The 23059-nt window shown below is 36.2% G+C and overlaps 1 protein-coding gene across 1 annotated transcript in view; it reads left to right on the top strand.

The window, feature by feature from the left end:
- Positions 1–23059, top strand: part of SOX5 (SRY-box transcription factor 5) — a 395723-nt gene that overhangs the window by 287207 nt on the left and 85457 nt on the right. The window contains exon 9 of the mRNA XM_082665854.1: positions 6800–6885. Coding sequence (XP_082521980.1) covers positions 6800–6885 — 86 coding nt within the window. The remainder of the gene's footprint in view (positions 1–6799; positions 6886–23059) is intronic.

Raw genomic sequence — 23059 nt, 5'->3', positions numbered from 1 at the left:
TTTGTAGATATTTTGGTGATGGGCATTCTGACTGGTGTGAGGTGATACCTCATTGTGGTTGTGATTTGCATTTCTCTAACGATTAGTGATGTTGAGCATCCTTTCATGTGTTTGTTGGCAATATGTATATCTTCTTTGGAGAAATGTCTATTTAGGTCTTAGCCCATTTTTGGATTGGGTTATTTGTTTCTTTGGTATTGAACTGCGTGAGCAGCTTGTATATTTTGGAGATTAATCCTTTGTCAGTTCCTTCGTTTGCCAATCTTTTCTCCCATTCTGAGGGTTGTCTTTTTGTCTTGTTTATGGTTTCCTTTGCTGTGCAAAAGGTTTTAAGTTTCATTAGGTCCCATTTGTTTATTTTTGTTTTTATTTCCCTTTCTCTAGGAGGTGGGTCAAAAAGGATCTTGCTGTGATTTATGTCACAGAGTGTTCTGCCTATGTTTTCCTCTAAGAGTTTTATAGTGTCGGGCAATACATTTAGGTCTTTAATCCACTTTGAGTTTATTTTTGTGTATGGTGTTAGGGAGTGTTCTAATTTCATTCTTTTAAATGTAGCTGTCCAGTTTTCCCAGCAGCACTTACTGAAGAGGCTGTCTTTTCTCCATTGTATATTCTTGCCTCCTTTATCAAAGATAAGGTAACTATATGTGCATGGGTTTATCTCTGCGCATTCTATCCTGTTCCATTCATCTGTATTTCTGTTTTTGTGCCAGTACCATACTGTCTTGATTACTGTTGCTTTGTAGTATAGTCTGAAGTCAGGGAGCCTGATTCCTCCAGCTCCATTTTTCTTTCCCAAGATTGCTTTGGCTATTCAGGGTCTTTTGTGTGTCCGTACAAATTGTGAAACTTTTCACTCTAGTTCTGTGAAAAATGCCATTAGTAGTTTGATAGGGATTGCATTGAATTGTAGATTGCTTTGGGTAGTATAGTCATTTTCACAATATTGATTCTTCCAATCCAAGGAAATGGTATATCTCTCCATCGGTTGGTATCATCTTTAATTTCTTTCATCAGTGTCTTAGAGTTTTCTGCATACAGGTCTTTTGTGTCCTTGTGTAAGTTTATTCCTAGGTATTTTATTCTTTTTGTTGCCGTGGTAAATGGGAGTGTTTCCTTAATTTCTCTTTCAGATTTTTCATCATTAGTGTATAGGAATGCAAGAGATTTCTGTGCATTAATTTTGTATGCTGCTACTTTACCAGGTTCATTGATTAGTTCTAGTAGTTTTCTGGTAGCATCTTTAGGATTCTCTATGTATATTATCATGTCATCTGCAAACAGTGACAGTTTTACTTCTTTTCTGATTTGGATTCCTTTTATTTCTTTTTCTTCTCTGATTGCTGTGGCTAAAACTTCCAAAACTATGTTGAATAATAGTGGTGAGAGTGGGCAATCTTATCTTGTTCCTGATCTTAGTGGAAATGATTTCAGTTTTTCACCATTGAGAATGATGTTGGCTGTGGGTTTGTCATATATGGGCTTTATTATGTTGATGTAAGTTCCCTCTATGCCTACTTTCTGGAGGGTTTTTATCAAGTGGGTGTTGAATTTTGTCAAAAGCTTTTTCTGCATCTATTGAGATGATCATATGGTTTTTCTCCTTCAATTTGTTAATATGGTTTATCACATTGATTGATTTGCGTATATTGAAGAATCCTTGCACTCCTGGGATAAACCCCACTTGATCATGGTGTATGATCCCTTTAATGTGCTGTTGGATTCTGTTTGCTAGTATTTTGTTGAGGATTTTGGCATCTATATTCATCAGTGATATTGGCCTGTAGTTTTCTTTTTTTGTGACATCTATGGTTTTGGTATCAGCGTGATGGTGGCCTCATAGAATGAGTTTGGGAGTGTTCCTTCCTCTGCTATATTTTGGAAGAGTTTGAAAGAGTGGTGTTAGCTCTTCTCTAAATGTTTGATAGAATTCACCTGTGAAGCCATGTGGTCCTGGGCTTTTGTTTGTTGGAAGATTTTTAATCACAGTTTCAATTTCATTGCTTGTGATTGGCCTGTTTATATTTTCTATTTCTTCCTGGTTCAGTCTCAGAAGGTTGTGCTTTTCTAAGAATTTGTTCATTTCTTCCAGGTTGTCCATTTTATTGGCATAGAGTTGCTTGTAGTAATTCCTCATGATCCTTTGTATTTCTGCAGTCAGTTGTTGCTTCTCCCTTTTCATTTCTAATTCTGTTGATTTGAGTCTTATCCCTTTTTTTCTTGATGAGTCTGGCTAGTGGTTTATCCATTTTGTTTATCTTCTCAAAGAACCAGCTTTTAGTTTTATTGATCTTTGCTATCGTTTATTTCATTTCTTTTTCATTTATTTCTGATCTGATGTTTATAATTTCTTTCCTTCTGCCAACTTTGGGGTTCTTTTGTTCTTTTTGTGTAATTGCTTTAGATATAAGGTTAGTTTATTTGAGATGTTTCTTGTTTCTTGAGGTAGGATTGTATTGCTATAAACTTCCCTCTAGAACTCCTTTTGCTGTATTCCATAGGTTTTGTGTCATCGTGTTTTCATTGTCATTTGTTTCTAGGTATTTTTTGATTTCCTCTTTGATTTCTTCAGTGATCTCTTGGTTGTTTAGTAGTGTATTGTTTAGGCTCCATGTGTTTGTATTTTTTACAGTTTTTTTCCCCTGTAATTGATATCTAGTCTTATAGCATTGTGGTGGGAAAAGATACTTGATACGATTTCAATTTTCTTAAATTTACCAGGGCTTGATTTGTGACCCAAGATACGATCTATCCTGGAGAATGTTCTATGAGCAGTTGAGAAGAAAGTGTATTCTGTTGTTTTTGACGGAATGTCCTATAAATATAAATTAAGTCCATCTTGTTTAGTGTGTCATTTAAAGCTTGTGCTTCCTTATTTATTTTCATTTTGGATGATCTGTCCACTGGTGAACATGGGGTGTTAAAGTCCCCTATTATTATTGTGTTGCTGTTTTTCCCCCCTTTTATGGCTGTTAGCATTTGCCTTATGTATTGAGGTGCTCCTATGTTGGGTGCATAAATATTTACAATTGTTATATCTTCTTCTTGGATTGGTCCTTTGATCGTTATGTAGTGTCCTTCTCTGTGTCTTGTAATAGTCTTTATTTTAAAGTCTATTCTGTCTGATATGAGAATTCCTACTCCAGCTTTCTTTTCATTTCCATTTGCATGGAATATCTTTTTCTATCCCCTCACTTTCAGTCTGTTTGTGTCCTAGGTCTGAAGTGGGTTTCTTGTAGGCAGCGTTTATACGGGTCTTGTTTTTATATCCATTCAGCCAGTCTATGTCCTTTGGTTGGAGCATTTAATCCATTTACATTTAACGTAATTTTCGTTATTATTTTTTTAATGTACAGACAACAATTAAGGTAATTTTTGATACGTATGTTCCTATTACTATTTTCTTAATTGTTTTGGGTTTGTTATTGTAGGTCTTTTCCTTCTCTTGTGTCTCCTGCCTAGAGAAGTTACTTTAGCATTTTTTCTGAAGCTGGTTTGGTGGTGCTGAATTCTCTTAGCTTTTGCTTGTCTGTAATGGTTTTAATTTCTCTGTCAAATCTGAATGAGATCCTTGCTGGGTAGAGTAATGTTGGTGGTAGATTTTTTCCTTTCATCACTTTAAATATGTCCTGCCACTGTCTTCTGGCTTGCAGAGTTTCTACTGAAAGATCAGCTGTTAACTGGTGGGTTTTTACCCTGCTCATTCATCTGCTGTGTGTTTCTCTGTCTTCTCATTTTGCTTAACTTACTGTGTTTGGGGTCTCGTTTTCGCAGGCTGCAGGTTCATGGTTCCCATTGTTTTTGATGTCTGCCCCCAGTGGCTAAGGTTGTTTCAGTGGGTTGTGTAGGCTTCCTGGTGGAGAGGACTGGTACCTGTATTCTGGTGGATGAGGCTGGATCTTGTCTTTCTGGTGGGCAGGACCGCATCCGGTGGCTTGTTTGGGGGTGTCTGTGAACTTATTATGATTTTAGGCAGCCTCTTTGCTTATGGGTGGGGTTGTGTTCCTGTCTTGCTAGTTGTTTTGCATGGGCTCTAGCATGGGAGCTTGCTGGTTGTTGAGTGGAGCTGGTTCTTAGCGTTGAGACAGAGATCTCTGGGAGAGCTCTCACTGTTTGATATTACGTGGGGCTGGGAGGTCTCTGGTGGTTCAGTGTCCTGAATCCGGCTTTCCCACCTCAGAGGCTCAGGCCTGACACCTGGCCAGAGCACCAAGGCCCTGTCAGCCACACAACTCAGAAGAAAAGGCAGAAAAAAAAGAAAGAAAGAAGTAAAATAAAAGTTATTAAAATAAAAATGTATTATTAAAATAAAAAATTTTTTAAAGTATTTACAAAAGAAGAGAGCAACCAAACCAATAAGCAAATCCACCAATGATAACAAGCACTATTAACTATACTAATATAAACATAAATATCAGAAATTATTCAGTCGCCTACAGCAAACGCCACGCTTACAGCTGCTCCAAAATCCACCACCTCAATTCTGGGTTGATTCATTGTCTATTCAGGTATTCCACAGATGCAGCATACATCACGTTGATTCTGGAGATTTAATCCACTGCTCCTGAGGCTGCTTGGAGAGATTTCCCTTTCTCTTCTTTGTTGGCACAGCTTCTGGGGTTCAGCTTTGGATTTGGCACCCGGGGCAGGGAGGGGTATGGAATGCAGGGCGAGCTTTAGGCAGCAGAGGCCGGTGTGATGTTGCACCAGCCTGAGGCATGCTGTGTGTTCTCCTGGGGAAGTTGTCCCTGGATCACAGGACCCTGGCAGTGGTCAGCTACACAGGCTCCCGGAATTAGACTCCTGTGATTGCACACAGGTTTCTTGGTGGCAGCAGCAGCAGCCTTAGTGTCTCATGCCCGTCTCTGGGGTCTGCGCTGATAGCCGCGGCTCGCTCCTGTCTCTGGAGCTCGTTTAGGCGGTGCTCTGAATCCCCTCTCCTCGCGCTCCCCGAAACAATCGTCTCTTGCCTCTTCGGCAACTCCAGACACTTTCCCGGACTCCCTCCTGGCTAGCTGTGGCGCACTAGCCCCCTTCAGGCGTTCACGCCGCCAACCCCAGTCCTCTCCCTGCGCTCCGACCAAAGCCCGAGCCTCAGCTCCCAGCCCCGCCCGCCCCAGCGGGTGAGCAGACAAGCCTCTTGGGCTGCTGAGTGCCAGTCGGCACTGATCCTCTGTGTGGGAACCTCTCCGCTTTGCTCTCTGCACCCCTGTTGCTGCGCTCTCCTCCGCGGCTCCGAAGCTTTCCCCCTCCGCCACCCGCAGTCTCCGCCCACGAAGGGGCTTCCTAGTGTGTGGAAACCTTTCCTCCTCACGGCTCCATCACACTGGTGCAGGTTCTGTCCCTATTCTTTTGTCTCTGTTTTTTCTTTTTTCTTTTGCCCTACCCAGGTTCGTGGGGAGTTTCTTGCCTTTTGGGAGGTCTGAGGTCTTCTGCCAGCATTCAGTAGGTGTTCTGTAAGAGTTGTTCCACATGTAGATGTATTTCTGATGTGTTTGTGGGGAGGAAGGTGATCTCCACATCTTACTCCTCTGCCATCTTGAAGGTCCTCTGGTCAATTGATTTTTGACAAGGGTGACAGGACTATTCAATGTGGAAAAGAGTAGTATTTTCAACAATAGTGCTGGGACAACTTTTTGCTTATTGAGATACAGCAGAGGGGGTGTGACACCAGGACCCGGAGGCCCAGGGCCCTTTGTGGCCGGGGAGCTTTGGTCGCAACTCACTGCTTCCACAGGTGGCCATGGTACCACAGGCCTCTCGAGCGCAGGGGCTCCCTCAGTAAATACTTTTGAATGAATATATTAACTATTATTTTCAGTTATATTTCCATACATTTGACATTCAACAAGCTTTTCACAAATTATAGTTCTACAAAAAGCTTTGTATATTAGAAAATTGTTCTTATATCAATAGTTATTTTACATTTTGCTATGGTTATATTTCAAACAACTAACAGTGTTCATATCTGTTAGCATATCATGGGCTCTGTGCAAAAAGTCTGAGGTACGTCTTTACTAAGAGGAAAAAATTCTTTATTCACATCAAAAATGTACATTATAATCTTCTATATGTGAATATATGTTTGTGTGTCTCTCTATATTTTTATAGATCATCTGCATTAAAACTTTAATTTTAAATTACTAAAATTTTAGTTTTTTAGATATTCCCACAAAGAGAAACCCCTTGGGGAAAACCCATCTATTTTCTGCTTTCTTTATAGTATATTTTTTTAAACATTTGTCTCTGGAATAATAGAGATACCAACATTTTATATAACTTTTAAAAATGCATTAAATGTTATGACGAATTTGTCCACAGGTTATTCGAATCAAGACTGTAACATAGCATTAAAAAGATAAGCTACTTGACCTAAATCTTTAGAGTTTAGTTTGTTAAAATAGAATTAAGTTTAGTTAAGTTCCTTTTATAATAACATTTTAAATTTGCTGAGGAGTTGGTATGCTCATATCAAGATTATCAGGTGTGTGTATGTGTGTGTGTGTGTGTTATAAAGTGCAGCCCTCTGATCAATGCACACTCTTTCCTCCCATTTTCCTAAATACATCATGAAAAAAGGATGAGGTTTCCGCCTTAATTGCTTGTGCCTTTTATTCACATTCCTCTCTCAGCCAGAATTGTGAAAAGAGTGTTAGTAAAAAGCTGCACAATAGAGCTTTTCATTAGGCCTCAGCAAGGCACACAAAAGAAGGCTTTTGGAAAGAGTGAATGCATGAGTTTAATTTGCAGGTGGAGAGTAGATAAAAGGTGCTGACGCCTCTATTATTCTCTTACGTAGGTGACCCTTACCCTGTACAGCTGATCCCAACTACCATGGCAGCTGCTGCTGCAGCAACACCAGGCTTAGGCCCACTCCAACTGCAGGTAAGTCAGGAAACAATACACCAGAGACAAAGGTTAAGTAAATATCGAAAACAGCTATTATCGTGTTAACGCAAAATAAAACTGACTAGTGATATTTGTCTCACATTTTTTTGTTTTTGAATTTATGTCTACTGATTCTTAACCCAAAGTTGGTTCTTTTAATTTTTAGCCCAGTTTTCTGTACTAAAGACAGTTTATTGTAATTTTTTTTATTGCCTGGTATGATTTAACAAAATGAGCTGTAGTTTTGCTTTGATTACTGTATGCCATAATTTCGTCACAGAATGGTCCTCACCAAGATAAAAAGAACAAAAAACCTACAAAAGATATTCAGATACTTATGGATCAAGATAGCTTACAAAAATTACATTTAAAATTGTTCAAGATGCCCAGTATTTTTGAAGCACTCTTTATTCTCCTGCTAATGCCAGCTCAGTTGGATAAGCAAGGATAAGTAGACCAAATAAGCAGGTGCCTAAATGAGCACAACTTTATCCAGACATCCTAATTAAGACCTTTTTTAGCTCGGCAGAAGACATATTCCCATATATCCATGAATGTCAGTGCTAACTTTACCAGATGTCCAAGTGATTTTAGAAATTTTGTCTCTGGAGTTGGAAAGAATATCAATTAAATTATATTAAAGTTATCTTTCGTTAACTGTTTAAGTCTTTGAATCAGCATCCTACTGCCCTAGTTTCTGTTGTTATGGACTTTATAGTTACACAGGTAATGGGAATAACAAATCATCCAATAATAGGATTAATCTCCCCTTGTGAGAAGTTTTATATTTTCCTTTGCCTGAAAGACGCAGTAAGCCATTAAAGCCAAGTATAAAGCACTCATGCTTAATAAAATTAAGTTGTATTCATGAAAGTGCATTGTCATGACAGATGACCCTAGCCTATAAGGAAAATATAGTTTAAATTGCAGCATCAAGAGACAGTTACATCTGGTCAGCACAGAGAGTTGTCAGACCTGGTGGGGTTCTGAGAAACCAGCTGAGTCTCACAGGAGGAACTGAGACATACTGTGTTCTACAGAGGTTAATAACACCCATTCCTATTCTGCCTTTTCTCCGAAAGCTACAGTGTTAATGTCTGTTTCTTTGAGCTAGAAATAACCTTGGAAATAACCTGTTGGAGCCATGGGGACAATAAAAGTAACAACATTTGTTAGCTTTTGAAATCTGAGAAATAACTACAATACAAAGAAGTGGTTATAATAAGTAAAACTAAAAAGAGTAGTGGGATTAAAGGAAGAGGGAAGAATATCCAGCAATAGGTTTGAATGTGGAAAATAGGAGTTTTAGAGATCTAAGCTGTCAGTTTTCAAAACAAATTAGACATTCTCATTTCCTTTCACCATTGGATTAGTGGTGAGAGGGAGCGAGGGCAAGTTGCAGGCATCTCCTATGTTTCATTGTAGAATTCTAGTAGAAGGTAGCTTTGTTAGGCAGCAGTCCAAACTTATTTTTCTATAACGATAGTATTAGACTATTTGACACAAATTAAGTTTTATTTCTGCCCTTATAATGTGATATCAGATTCCGTTAAAATTTAAAGATACAAAAAAAATTTTGATCAGAAAACAAGAAAAAAGACACCAAACATATTTGCTTTTGCCTCAACTATAATTTGATCTATAAATGGGATAAAGATATTTTGTGTAAGTGGCATTGTACCCATTAAAATAAATGAGTTTTGTTAGGATCTCAGTAAATCAGCGCTGCAGTACAACAAGAAAACTAATAATCGTAACTCTTTCATGATAAGCCATTAGCTACTATTAAAACACAAACATGTAACCACACACACACACACACACACACACACACACACACAGACTTTTTTTGCTTTTGATTAAAAAACAATACTCAAACCCAAACACATATTCCAAATGCATGTCATGGCAGAGAATCTGGCTTTTCTTTTAGTGGACTTACTCTCACCTTTGCTAGGGTGCCTACACCAACCTACTTTTCTACTCCTATTCCTAACACTGTATTCACAGGTCCCTAACCTTGACTTCACCTTTCCCCGAGCTGCAAAGGAGACCTGTAATACTCTCCCTCCCTTTGCATTAAAATAGCATCCAAATTCTTTTCTTCTCCACAAACCTTCCCAGACAGGTCAGAGAAAAGCTAACTACAATGCCTGGTCAGAAGTCTTATCTTAACCCTAACCCAGCATTCACCCCAATCTTGTGAACCTACTTCTGAGAAGTTTCATCTCAGTGGAGTATAATGTATGAGCCAGTTTTAATTTTCTCTATACTCTGCTTTGAATTATACTGCTAAATCTCCGTTTTCCATCCCTTAATAATACCTGGAGGAGACTTCATCACTTTTGAGTCCCTTTCAGTTACTAAGATTCTCTTTCAATTATTGAGATTCAGTCCTAGGTTCTTATGCTAGGTTCTCTGGTAAGGCTTTCACACAAAGATTTCTCATTTAATTCTTATTACAACACTTTTTGCTATGTATTAATAACTCCATTTGACAAAGAAGGAATCTGGATCACAGAGTCCAAAATCCATGGTTTTAAAACAATTATACTTGCTTTTCTAAGTACAGGAGATTTTATTTTAAACTTTGGAGACATTGCCCTTCTTAGGACATTTGCTAACTTAGTAACCTGCTAATACAATTATAACAATAATGCTGATTAATTGGTACTAATACAAATCCTCTATATGCAATACTGAAGGAGACAGCAGGATTCATGATGGCTATCTACTTCACACTCTGCATTGTCTATTTCATACCTATTTCAGATATATGTTAATTCAATCTTCTCCTTTTGAACATCTAGATCCAAGAAAGGACCCTATAAATATATTTCTACTCATGGTTGACTTTATTTACCTACCATTTGTGTTTTCTTTTGAGATAATCATTTACATGCAATTGTTCACACTTGGATAATATTAAGTAAAACCAATAACCAGGGCCTTTATTAAAGAAGAAATAATGATTACAGTTGTCTTAAAAGAAAAGCAAAATGACATGTTTTAAATTAAACCACTGTTTATTACTTTATCGCTTCATGTTCCTGGATAAAATAATAAAATACTTACTATGCAAAAAAAACACATAAAAAATCACCTTACTGTATACTTTTATGAGCAGTTAAAATAGTCTAAGCATTGTCAAACATTTATTTTTTATTTATATAGAGAAAATGGCTTAATGTGGATTATGTATATAAAACATACAAATTAACATGTTGTGCCCAGGCACCATTTTATTTCTTTCTTTTATAACAAAATATCTGTCCTTGTCTCCTCTGAGCTTTTTCCAGAGCTTTTAAGTCTTTCTGGAGCTTCAGATACATATAGCCAACTATTTGTTGGCTACCAAGAGGAAACACAGACGTTACACGCATAATAAACTGACTACAAAATGGGCCTCACCAATTCTCTTCCTTGCCCCCAGACCTGTTCATTTTCTGGTCTTAGCAAATGGCTCAACCCCGGAAACCATGAGCACTATGTTCAACTTCCCTTCTTCCCTCTTCCTCTGGACCTATTCATTCATTATCTATCTATTCATTCTACCTACTAAATACATCAAGAATCCATCTGTTCCTTTGCACGATACTGTCACTCTGTGGGTCAGGCTACCCTCATTGCTTCCATAATTTACCACAGTAGCCCTGAACTGGCCTTTCCTTCTTCATCTTGCCCCTTCAGTGCACTCTCTACTATGTGTTTGTCAGAAGGATCTTTAAGATTTTAGAAAATCTGGCCATGTCCTTCTCCTACTTAAATACTTTAAATTACACCTTGGTGTTTTCAAGTTCTCTCACCCCTCTGGATCTTTACATGTGATGTTTTCTCTTTCGGGAAACCTACTACCCACCTTTTTTACCAAGCAAACTCCTACTTATCCCTGAGGTTGCAAGTCAAAACCTCACTTTTTCAGGGAAGTTTTCATTGTCCCCAAGTCTTGATTAATGTAGGTCTTATATATGCTGGGAGCACACTGTATTTCCCCTCTCATAGCACTTATAGAATATGTTTTAAATCCTACTTTCTGGCTTCTACCAGATGGCAAAATCTATGAAATTACTGACTCACCATCGTTTGCACTTAACCAATGCTTGAAATATTTAATGGACTCAGTAAATATCTATTAAATGAAAAGGTGAAGAATGAATCTTAAGATTACACTTAAGGGGCTTCCCTGGTGGTGCAGTGGTTGAGAGTCCTCCTGCCGATGCAAGGGACACGGGTTCGTGCCCCGGTCCAGGAAGATCCCACATGCCGCAGAGCGGCTGGGCCCGTGAGCCATGGCTGCTGAGCCTGCGTGTCCGGAGCCTGTGCTCCGCAACGGGAGAAGCCACAACAGTGAGAGGCCCGCGTACCGCAAAAAAAAAAAAAAAGATTACACTTAAAATAAATTATCTATTTTTGTTAACTAGCTACCCTTCTTTGAAATAGTGGAATTAAGCTGAATATTAATGATTAATTTCCTATATAAATTAATTTTCATCCTTATGAAAACACTACATACCTGTTACCACATTTGGCACTACAGTATTTTAAAATTATGTTTATGATAGTTCTGCTCCACACTACCTCGTTCAGTGTGCTGCGACTACACTAGACTCTTTTCTGTCCCTTGACTTGCCGAAGAATGCTCCCACCTTAGAGTTTGTCATTACCTGTCCCTCTGCCTGGAAGGCTAATTCACCTCATTCAAGAATCTGCTCTAATGTCATCTCTCCTAGACCTAGTCTAACTAACCGCTTGAAATCATAAAATAACCCTCCCAGAGGTACCACACTTCCTATTATTCTGCTTTTTTTCTATAGCACTAGTCATCTTCAAACATACTGTATAACTTACATATTATGTTCCTTATTTATTGTCTGCCTGTTTCAAATATTCTCTAAACTCCACCAGAGCAGGGAGTGTCATTTTGTTGTTGTTGTTGTCCAATAATGTATCATAATGTATCTCACGTGCTGGGGGCGGGGAATGCCTAGCAAGTAGCTGGTGCTCAGTACCTAGGAATAAAATGAAGCAACTATCATGAACTAATGGTCATAATCATTTTAAATAAAATAACAAAGCAGTGTATGATTAATTTCTGGAATAGATTATATTAATTTAAATACCAGGGAACATTATATTTTTAACCCTTATTAAATGATTCTTAGCATATGAGAAATCTGTAGGTCTATCTCTTCTGCTCCTTCTTCCCTTTATCTTATTTGTAACCTTGGGCTGCTGCATAAAGAATGCGTTTTAGCATTTATTACAGTTTGTGTAATTCCTTTAAAGTTATAATTTGCAAAAAGACCAGACATTTCAACATTAGTTTATTCCTATGTTGTGCGTTAACGGATGTACAGGCGTAGATGAGACTATGAATTGATAGAGGTGCTTTTGACTCAGTATGCCTCATCTTGCCAATACAACACTAAAGGAAATTATTTCTAAATAATGGAAAGGTATATTATCAAAATACAGTAACTAGCCAATTAGCAGTCTCATATACTGTTTACCCCCTTCTCTTTTTTCCTCCTCTTCTCTTTTTTCTTTCCCCTTCCTCTTCAAACTACTTATTTTTCTTCCAAGAGCCAAGGATGCCTTTTGATATTTGTTCTCCTAATATTGTCTCTTTTTAAAGGAGGGAGATTAACTTATACAGAAAACTAATCTAGCTTCATTTCAATATGAAGAAGTGAGTCTAATTATTTAAGCAAAATAACTTACACTTTGAATCTTTTGGATATTTGTGACTAGATAAAATCAGCTAAGCAAATCGTCTGTTTCTAATTAATGAAACCAAATGATGGCAGCAGTCCATCTAACATTTATTTCTCATATTCATTGTCATTAATTTGCATTTTACTTAATGGGCATCGTGAACTTTTTAATAGTAAGATTTGTAGTGTATCCTATTTCTGTTTTTTAACAAGGCTTCTAAGATTGGAAATTAAAAGGAAATATTTATCCACTTATTTCTCACTTTATAAATACTGTATTTGTGTTGGCCAAAAGATGGTTGCCACCTGTTCTACCTATAGGAAGCCAAAAATGTCAACTCCAACCAATGATTAATAGTGATAAGCAGGGGAGAAAAAGATTGAAATTCTTTTTGGATGGTCATATTTTAGTCAACTAAGCAAGTAGCTTTCATTCAAGAATTTTTATTGAATTAATTCACCTTTTACTGATTTTAGTAGGATTATTTTTAAAATGCATAATAATATTTTTGGAATAAAGACTCAAAATTGCAAATTGTCATAAATGAAATCACATAGGGCTACAGTTCCAGCAACCAGTAATATCAATAACATGAATCCTCTGGGATAGAGAATATGATAGATGACATGTGATCACAGGAGAGAATGAATTATACAAAATATCAACTAAAATCAATCATTTTTCCTTGCTATCAAAGGTACATGGAAGTCATAGTGGAAATGGCTTCAGTTTCTATCTGATAGAGAGTAACATCAAGGTAGATGTAGATGAAAAAATGAAGTTCATCTTTTTATCAACCTCCTGCATTCTCTGAAGGAGGTCAATAATTATGACAGGACACAGATAAATGTTTCATATTTCCCAGAGCCTTGTAGGTGAGCATAGCTTTATGTGTCTGACCAAGAGAAACCCCTAGAAAATCAATAGCGAGGAAATAACCATGTGGAGAGGTCTAGATGTGAGGCTTTTTACCTTCTTATTGAAGGATGAATACTTACAAGGATGAATACCTGTAAAATATTCATCTTTACCTACCTAGGCACTCTACTATTCAGTTTAACTCTTACGTCACAGTCATTTCCATTCAGGGTGAAAAATGATCAACTGCTCAACATTTCAGTCGCAACCCTGGTGTGTTGTTTGCTCTCAGACTTCTGTCTGCGTGAGTGAGTTTTCTTGTAGGTTAAAAGAATGAATTCCCTCTTTTCCTCTCTCTTCGACCCTGAGCCTGCAGGGCAGACAGACAGAAGCACACATATGATTAAGACAGCACAGCTGCAAGTGTGAGTCATTTGCATATGTATTAATAGAGGCAAAAAAAAAAAACCTCAACAACAATTAAATTATATACAGAGACATTCTGCATACTAAAGAACATATGCAAATAGGCCTGAAAAAGTGCAGCCAACATTTTCTCTGACTTTTCCAGGCCCATATGGGCTAGAGTCAGAACCCAGCAGTGTTCAAGAATCTCCTTTAAGGAAAAACCTAGTAGGAACTACTTCCACAGTTATTACCACCCCTAGGGTTCCCGGGAGCTGTTTGACATTTGGGCAATGGAGACAGTACCGGCAGTGTCTTTTTCATGCTATTTCTGTATTTCCTTGTTTCCAGCCGCTTCATGTTGTCTCATTACGTGCTAACAGAGACATCAGTACACGTGTGCTTTTCCACACTACCCATTTTTATTGTATTTACCAATCAAATGGTAAAGTTTAAAATTGTATTTGAAGTTCTCCCATTGCCTGCACTAAAGTAATATAAACTATTTATCAGTGCCAGGTTTCCTGGTCGCAAGTTCATGCCCATTCCTCAATGGCATTCTGTGTTCTCTTAATCAAAACATGCTTAGGTTACTCTAAAATGTTTCTAGGCTAATTGCTATACATAAAAGGATTGCTAGGCTCAAGGCCAACAGTAGATGCAATCCTAGGAACAATACCAGTTTACTGTAATTTTAAAAGTATACAGGTTTTTCATTTTATCAAGAAAAACAGAACTACTCAGTTCTCTAGTCTTGGCTATATATAAGAAAGGAGAGAAACTAATATTCTTCAGATTCACAGATTGTATTTATATTAGAAATTTGTCATTCAACCTAATTTCCAGTTTAGTTTATATTACTAGTATCCTTTAATTTATTCAAGGAATGTCTTACGAAGACAAATGCAATCTTAGGAGTAAAATTCTACGTAAGTAAAGGTTATCACCTTAATAGAACCAATAAGAGTCTTGAGCCTAAAGAACCCAAATGAAGACAGATGCTCCTTAAGAGAAACAAACTCTGGTTGTGATACCAGAAAACTGTTGAATATTATCCATTATTTGTATAGCTAAATCTCAAAGCATGCAGCTGGAATATATAAATTATATTACATATAACTGTTAAACCTAGGGCGGAAGTCTTCGTAGTTAATTAATTATATACAGGAAAACTTAGTCTCTCAGCAGGGGATAATTAGAGGGAAAATAACATAGACTAAAGCAAAAAATTTTATTATTATATTAAGACATTATCTTTAGATTAATATTTTAAGAGGCACTGTTATTTAGCGAGAGGTTAAAAGGATGGTACCTGCAGCCATCTGTGCCTTAACTCATGGTTCTGCTATTTACTAGCTCTGTGATTCGGGGCAAGTTACCTAACCTCTCCATTCCATAGTTTTCTTGTCTGTAAATTATGGATATACATGATATCTTATTGTGAGAATTAAATGAGATAATATACATCAAGTTCTTAGAGCAATAGAAGTATTAATTACAATTTATGAAATACTATGTCCTAGGTAATAATAAATGCTTGGTAGTATTAGTTGATTAATAAATGTTATTAGCTGGTAATTTTTTATAGCTTAAAGGCAATCTTGCAAGTGAGGACTTGGCAGACTCTTCTTACGTGGATTTATTTTGCAGTTCAGCATCTAAAGCAAGTTAGTAAAATTGAGGCACATTGTCTTATTCATAAGGAAACAGTTTTTTTCCCCTGTGTGGTATAATTTTAAGCCCCATCACAAGAATCTATAGGAGGCAATGAGTTTAATTATCCAAAAAAAAAAAAGCCCAAGTAGTTATTTAGGAGTATAGTGTTCTAAATTTTGCTATTGCTCACTCTTTATCTCAATATTTATATCTATAAAATGAAAATAATGCCTCCTGTCAAGTCCTATTTTTCCTTGAATGTAATGCAAATTAATTGTCTCTATGAGCTGCCAGCAACTATTCTAAATGAATAGCTTATAAAGTTTAAAATAAGTTATTTACGTAGATGCTTTTAGCGTAATAACATATTTTAAAATAAATAATATAAAATATTATTTTATATAAAATATTTTCTGGTATAACCCTTCAAAACATACTCTTCTTCTAACTATATTAGTAGAATATACACCAAGACATCTTACCTCTTATCCTACTCCTTTATTATAGAGCTAAACTGTTTCTCATAGAAATTTGAGAAAATTTATAAACTTTTCATTACTTCCTTTAAGGAAATAGTTCCTATGTTTTCATACTTTAATGTGGAAGCGAATTATTTTATAAACCCCACAGTATCCCAGAAATTTTATTTACTCAGCAAATACTTATTCTTTGTAAGTGACTAAGCTAAGCATCATAAGGAATGCAAAGATGAATTAGTTAAGAATCCTTGAGGGACCATAAAGGAGCTTGAAATTTAAGAGAATGAATGGAGTGTGAAAGTGGAATAGAATTTGAAGAAAGTCATACAACCTCCTGTCCTAACAAGTCTATTTGAAATAAAAAGGACCTCAGAGACCTTTAAAAGCAGTTGTTTCAAACTGTTCACAGGAGTCCGAGTGGCTCCAATCGCCACCAAACAGTACCATTCACTTTTATTTGTTTTATAGATTGAGTTCTACTGGCTGAGATTGTTTGAATAAAAGATTCTGCTGCTAAAATAAAATTTAAAAATCATTCTTCTATTCCAACTCTTGAATTTTATTGATGAGGCAATTTAGACTTTAAGTAGTGACCTGGCTAAATCAGATATTAACAGAAGTGTGCCTATAATCCTAGCAGCTGAAAGCTAAATCTAGCTTCTTCCTGTTTTTCCATGGTATCCTTACAAATATTTAAATGCATATATTCATATATATTACTTTTAAGTTGTTTTGTGTAAAAAGAGGGGAGAAAAATTGCTATTTTTGCATTTAGACTTAAATTAAGGATGAATAAAACAATAGATAGGATTTGCATATTAGTAACAATGGCAACCTTCTGAATTGCTTTCATTTTGCTGAGTTCACTGATTGTGCTCTGTGAATTAATTCTTTTGTGAAAAGCTATTGAAAGATCAAGGAATTCAGAAAACAAAACAACAGAGAAGTGTGCTGTTTCATATCTATTTGTTCGTAAAAGGTTCAAAGTGAGATTGTTTACATCACAAGTCTTGTTGATATTTTATTTGCTTCTTAGAAGAAAGATAGTATTCAAAGTTGATTATATAATCATGCAGATAAGATTTTGCAGTGATGAATGAAATGTTCTGAGAGAAAGACCAAGGAGAAAAACCATGTTACAATTTTGAGCTACATTTGGTTGGCAGGTGACTTTGCAAGATTTGAAGATAGAGCCCTATTCGATTCCTTCAGATGAAAAGCTTAAGCCAGCCCAGCATATTTCAGATTTGCTGTTTCCTGTGGAAGTTTCTCAGTATTGTCCTGCCAAACTTATGGGGTGAAAAGAAAGGGGAGGAGGGAAAGGAATCCTTAATTATTCCATCTTTCTTAATCCTGACCTTTCCCTTAATGCCATACCCCCTTTTCTTATCCAGCGGCTTCTTGGATAAAGGAAGGAGACAGGAAGAAATGGAGGAACAGACTCAAAGTATGCTCCCCAATGATTTGGTACAATGAGCATTGGGCCAGCAGAGTTAATACCTCCAACAGGGGAATTGCAACAATGTTCTCTCTTGCTTTTGCCTTTCTAGAACTTCTTCAATGTAAAATGAAAAAAGTAATCTTGATACTGTGCTCTACTATACTGTGCTCTAGTCTATACAGCTCGTACAGATATGACTAGCTTTCCCCTGAATTTAGTTCTTCGGTTTTCAAGGAATCTTAAATTGTTAGTAATAGTACAGTTAAAACATTTGGTTAACATATAGAAGATAAGCCATGACATTTAACTAAACAATTGAAAAAAAAAAAAGCAAAGGCCCTTAAAAGTTCTTCATTTTTATTCTCTTCTTGATTTGATTCATCTTGCATCTGGTTTCGTTCCAGAGGAATTTTAAGTTTGGATGTTTTAGTTCACCTTAGACACAAGCTAGCATTAAATGCAGTATGAAACTATAAAATATATAGTTTTCATAGGCTCAGTCTTTGCACTGTAACCATCTAATCATTTATTGGTACAGTAGTACAGTAATCCGTTAGATGACCTGATGACTTATGCTTTTTCTTTTCTTTCTTTAAAGCATGTTTGTCAGTTTGTAAAAAACATTAAAAAATTGTTTTTAATTGTTTTAAAGTAAATCTTACAAATAAATGATATTTAAATGGAACTTATAGTATGATGGGTTATGAGCTTGAGCTCTCCTGAATACCTCTTAGTTTCAGTTTCTTCCCTTGTGAAATGTGATAATTTTGTTCCTACATGATAAAGCTGTTGTGAGGATTAAATGAGATAGTATGTACAATATGCTTAGTATAGCATAAGCATTCAGCCATCATTAGCTGCTATCATCCTTGTTGTTATATCCTGTATTCAGGGATTTCTCCACTGTCAGAAATGAGCCTAATAAATTCTTCCATATTTCAAGTTAGCAAGTATTTTTCTAAGATATAGCAATTATGTTCTGTAGTACAGAGGTGTATGGCAAATTGAGAAATCCATCTCAATTTAATTTGGGGTTGAATGCACTCTTTGAGAGCCATTCCCCCATGTTTAATGCAAGCCGAAAGTCTTTATGAAAGTAAAACATGCTTTCAATATAAAAACCTTTGTTCTACATGTAAGACTACACAAAAAAACTGTTTCAATTCTTCCTAAAAACGAAGAGAATGTATCTCCCTATTTCTTTCCATTCCATACGAGTTACTAGAGCATCTTTGCTTTTATGACATTGACAATTATTTGTGAATGGAACAAACTTTTCCCTTTGAAGGGAAAGCTGTATGTTATTGGAAAGTTACAGTGTTTTATTGTAATGGGGAGAGTTTTACAGCAGGGCTGGATGGTTAGGGCATAATAAAGGCATGCAAAGCTGTTGGTATATCATGATCCCTCTAACTTCCCAAACTGTTCAACAAATAAGGGATTAACAAATAAGGGTCCTGCTCTCAACTTGCTTCTGAAGTGATATGTGAGTCTGGTCTCAGGTCATTTAATCTGGCCAGCTCTCAAGTTTTCTTGTTTTTAAAATACAGATAAGTATAGCTGTTCTACCTATATATCATGGAAGAAGGGAGGAAATGAAACAAAGCACTATGAAAGTAACCACGAGCCTCAGAAATCCCCAGGAGTCTTTGCACCTTACAAGTGGACTTCTCTGATTCCTGATACATTTATTCATGTACTGTCAAAGAAAATATGAGAGAAGGGCGCTGAAGTAACCATTGGCCTGAGGCATTCAAAGGAGATGCTTTAGAAACCTGAAAATAGTCAAGCTAGCACTGAAGATCTAATTAGGCAAGAAATAGGAAGTTTCCTTATTCCTATTACATCTCCATGGAAGGAGAAGGAAGATGAGCAGGTCAGACCAGGGCTAGACTACCCAGTAGACAACCTAACAACATGCTTACACCCAGGAAAAGAAGGGCTATGTGGAAATAAATAAATAAGTAACAATTTGACATAAAACAGCTTCATAGCAGTAATCAGAACGCTGTGTTATTTCGAAGTACACAGCCAACTGGTTGGGCACTATAAACTTTTTAATCCTTAAGGATGCTAAAGATTTAAAAACAGGAAGCTACTTCTAAAAATCTACCTTTGTTCCTATTGAAAATCTTTTTCTCTCTCTCTCTTTTACTTTTATGTCTTCCTTTTTTCCCCTCTTTCTTTAACTTTTCCTCTCTACATTTTTAGTTGCCCCCTCTGTTAATCCTTCTCTACGAGTCTTCCCCTTTTCTCTATTCTTCAGTTTTTCCCTCCTCTCTCTTGTTCTCCAAAATCTGGGACTCTAGCTACTTTTTTATTCTCCCACAATAGTGAAAAATGGAGGTACTATCTCCTTTAGAACTATTTGCATATTAGTTAAACAATTATAATAGCAATCCAGATATGAGCAGATGAGTGAAGAGTTTTAATTGGGAATACCAAAATGGCAAGGATTGAGGCTATCAGAGGAAAATATATCTGGGCCTTTTTTTTTCCGTCCAAATAGATTTGATAACATTCTAAATGCTCTTAGAAGATACTAGCCTAGAGATATTTTCATCCATAATACATCTTCTCTATTAATAGAGCCAATAATGCCATGAACACATCAATGATGGAGGCTTTCATTGAGACCATAACACTAATAACAGTCTGATTTTCACCCACTCTCCAGAGATTAGGAAAAAAGTGTGAGTTCTCTTGGAAAAGAAAAACAAAGAGGTGGAAACAGTTCTTTATTTTTATACTGAGAAAGAACTGCACAATTGGTTTCTTAGCATCAGCTGAAATGGAGAGAATTGCTTTTCACCTTGTTTGTTTAATAGTCTACTATCAGTATTTTATAGTCTTGTTATCTCAGATCATGGGTGGTGACCCCTGGCTACCTGCTCTCCTGCACACTTACACCATTTAGTGTCCATTCTTTATACATATATGGACATATTAGAGATACAGCTCAGTGCTCTGTCATGACCTAGATGGGTGGGATGGGGTGGTGGGAGGGAGGTCCAAGAGGGAGGGGATAATATGTACACATATAGCTGATTCATTTCATTGTACAGCAGAAACTAGCACAACATTGTAAAGCAATTATACTCCAATTTAAAAAAAAAAAGAGTAAAGCCAGAAAAAAAGATCAAGTCTAAATGTTGCAGTGTTTTTTAAAATCTTTATAATTTACAGTGTTAGCAAATCCCACTATTCCTGATATTTTCTTGGGAAGGAAGGTCAAAATGTTTAAGAATTATAAGTCAGAGTTGTTGAATAAGATACTTTTTTCATATGTGTGATTGTATTTTTTACTTTTTAATTTATAAAAATAACATGCAGTAAATTTGACTATATTTGGGTTATACAGTTCTTCGAGTTTTAACCACCACCACCATCAGGATGCAAGACAAATTCCCTTGGTCTCTTTGACCACCTAGGAAAGGAATTCTCTTATCTCCTGCCCAGGAAGTCTCAGCCTGGCTGGCAGGACAGCTGAAGCCAAGAGAAGCTAGCTCTCTTACGGTTCAATAGCTGTTCTTTCACTCCCTCCATTTTAATATGGCTTTCTGCTCTGTCTACTGTCCTTGAATCCAACATTTCTTAGTTCATACTCAAGAGAAAAAACATCTGTTTTTTTCTTTATATTAACTTCTCATCTTATTTTGTTGGAGTAATGGCTTAAGTATTTATTTTCTGCTTTTAAATTTATTTTTAAATTTTTGATTGTGACCCAAAACTTGCAAGTTTTTATTAATCTTACATATATTTATTTTTATTGTAGTAAAATATACATGGCATAAAATTTGCCATTTTAACCATTTTTAAGGGTACAGTTCCATGGCATTAAGTACATTCACGTGTTGTACTACCATCACCACTACTCATCTCCAGAACTACTTCATCATTTCAATCTGAAAGTCCATACCCATTAAACAGTAACTTCTGATTTTCTCATACCCCTAGCCCCTGATATAACTACTATTCTCCTTTTTGTCTCTATGAATTATCTATTCAAGGTACCTCGTTATAAGTGGACTCCTACAATATTTGGCCTTTTGTGTCTGGATTATTCATTTAGCACAGTGTCTTCAAGGTTCATCCATGTTGTAGCATGTGTCAGAATTTCCTTCCTTTTTAAAGCTGAGTAATGTTCTATTGTTTGTCAGTTCATCTGTTGGTACATATTTGGGCTTTTGTCTATTGTGAATAATGTTGCTGTGAACATGGATGTACAAGTAGCTGTTCTAGTCCCTGCTTTCAAGTATTTTGGGTATATCCCCAGAAATAGGACTGCTGGATCATATCGTAATTCTATGTTTAATTTTTTGAGGGACTGACATAATGTTTTCTAGAGACTTCACTGTCTTACATTTCTACCAGCAATGCACAAGGGTCCCAATTTCTCCACATCCTCATGAACATTTGGTATTTTCTGTGTTTTTTGTTTGTTTGTTTTGATAATAGCCATCCTAATGGGTTTGAGGTGGTATCGCATTGTGATTTTGGTTTGCACTTCCCTAATGGGTTGTAGTGTTGAGCATCTTTTCATGTGCTTTATTAGCCATTTCTATATCTTCTTTAGAGAAAGGAGAGTAAGAGCCTTTTAACTGATTCCTGAATAATGTTTGCCTTTTCATTTTTCTCACTTTAGGTGGGCCTTTCATTAATACTTGTTGACTGAAAGAGGGATAATTGAACAAATGAGTAAAAGAATAAGTACTGTTTCCCATTACCATACAGAGCATTTCAGTCTCAGTAACCGCTAGATTTGCTACCCGGGGCAGGTTCCTTAACTTCGCTAGGCTACATTTTCATAATCTGTAAATGGGGATATTAATACCTGCCCCACTGGATTGTTATGCAGCTTAAATGCTATGCAAAATACTTTTGAAACAGTGACATGTCAACATGAAATTAAAATTTGCTAATAAAAATGTTAATATTTATAATTATCTGTTTAAGTTTTATAATACTTAAATGCTGAGTGTTTTTTGCTGTTCATATATTAGGAGTACCCTCTTAAAATAATATGAAAAATCTTTTTAAAAGTGTAAGCTTCACATGAACTAGCTCAGTATCTTTCAAGAGATATTTGTTGACTCAACTAAAGAATGATGAACGAATGCACATTTGCACACACACAGTTTTAAGTTGCCTTTGACCAGTGTGGCTTTTCTCATTACAAACAGTGAATCCAAAATACTGTGTTGCCTCAAACTCTATTGGATTGATATTTAAAAAACCGTTAAGTCTCTGGTGAAGTATTGAGTTAAAGGGAAAGAGTAAGAGTTGGGTTTTGTTTTGTTTTTTGTTTTGATGTCTTAAAATAATAAATTATAGGTGATTTTATCTGAATTTTGTGTCTGACTTTTTTCTGATTAATTCTATTGCATTAGTAACACCATGTCTCTTATTCTCAGTTGATAAAATAATAGTAATAATATTTACTAATTAAATTGATAAGGCTGTGATGTGGCGTTTATAGAGGGTTTTGTGAATCTTTCATTAAAGTTTGTGGAAAGTGTGATATACTAGAAAAGTACTGGATCAATGGTAAGTCAATTTGATGTTGATATACTTTAATGGGAAAATCTTCCCAATTATGTGAGAGGAAACACTAATG

The sequence above is a fragment of the Grampus griseus genome (assembly GCF_964374135.1).
Source record: "Grampus griseus genome assembly, chromosome: 11".
NCBI lineage: Eukaryota > Metazoa > Chordata > Mammalia > Artiodactyla > Delphinidae > Grampus > Grampus griseus.
This window is presented reverse-complemented; position numbering and strand designations above follow the sequence as displayed.